This window comes from Penaeus monodon, chromosome 30, assembly GCF_015228065.2.
Source record: "Penaeus monodon isolate SGIC_2016 chromosome 30, NSTDA_Pmon_1, whole genome shotgun sequence".
NCBI lineage: Eukaryota > Metazoa > Arthropoda > Malacostraca > Decapoda > Penaeidae > Penaeus > Penaeus monodon.
The window spans coordinates 8,211,698-8,211,961 of NC_051415.1; the positions used below are offsets into that span (position 1 = coordinate 8,211,698).

Sequence of the window (264 nt, forward strand, 5' to 3'; positions counted from 1 at the left end):
TTTTCTCTAATCAAAGCCTGTGACGGTTTCAGACAAAAGAAAACTGAAACACACACACATGAGAAGATACTCACTCGCTTCTGAATAACGATTCTCTTCTTCGAGATAAGGACGAAGAGTCTGTAGAGTTGAAGAGACACAAGCAGCGTGTTCTTGCAGGTGAAGAAGATGTTTAGGTAACTGACCACTTTATACCCGAAGATCAACGTCAATCTGTCATGTAAAACCATTTTCAGTATATTAAACATACGGAAGAGAGAGGCG

At 40.2% G+C, this 264-nt stretch overlaps 1 protein-coding gene across 1 annotated transcript in view; it reads right to left on the minus strand.

Moving 5' to 3' along the window:
* Window positions 1-264, minus strand: part of LOC119592506 (transmembrane protein 26-like) — a gene marked incomplete in the record, with an annotated part of 7,474 nt that overhangs the window by 1,600 nt on the left and 5,610 nt on the right. The window contains 1 exon segment of the mRNA XM_037941355.1: window positions 75-213. Within this exon segment, the coding sequence (XP_037797283.1) occupies window positions 75-213 (139 nt within the window).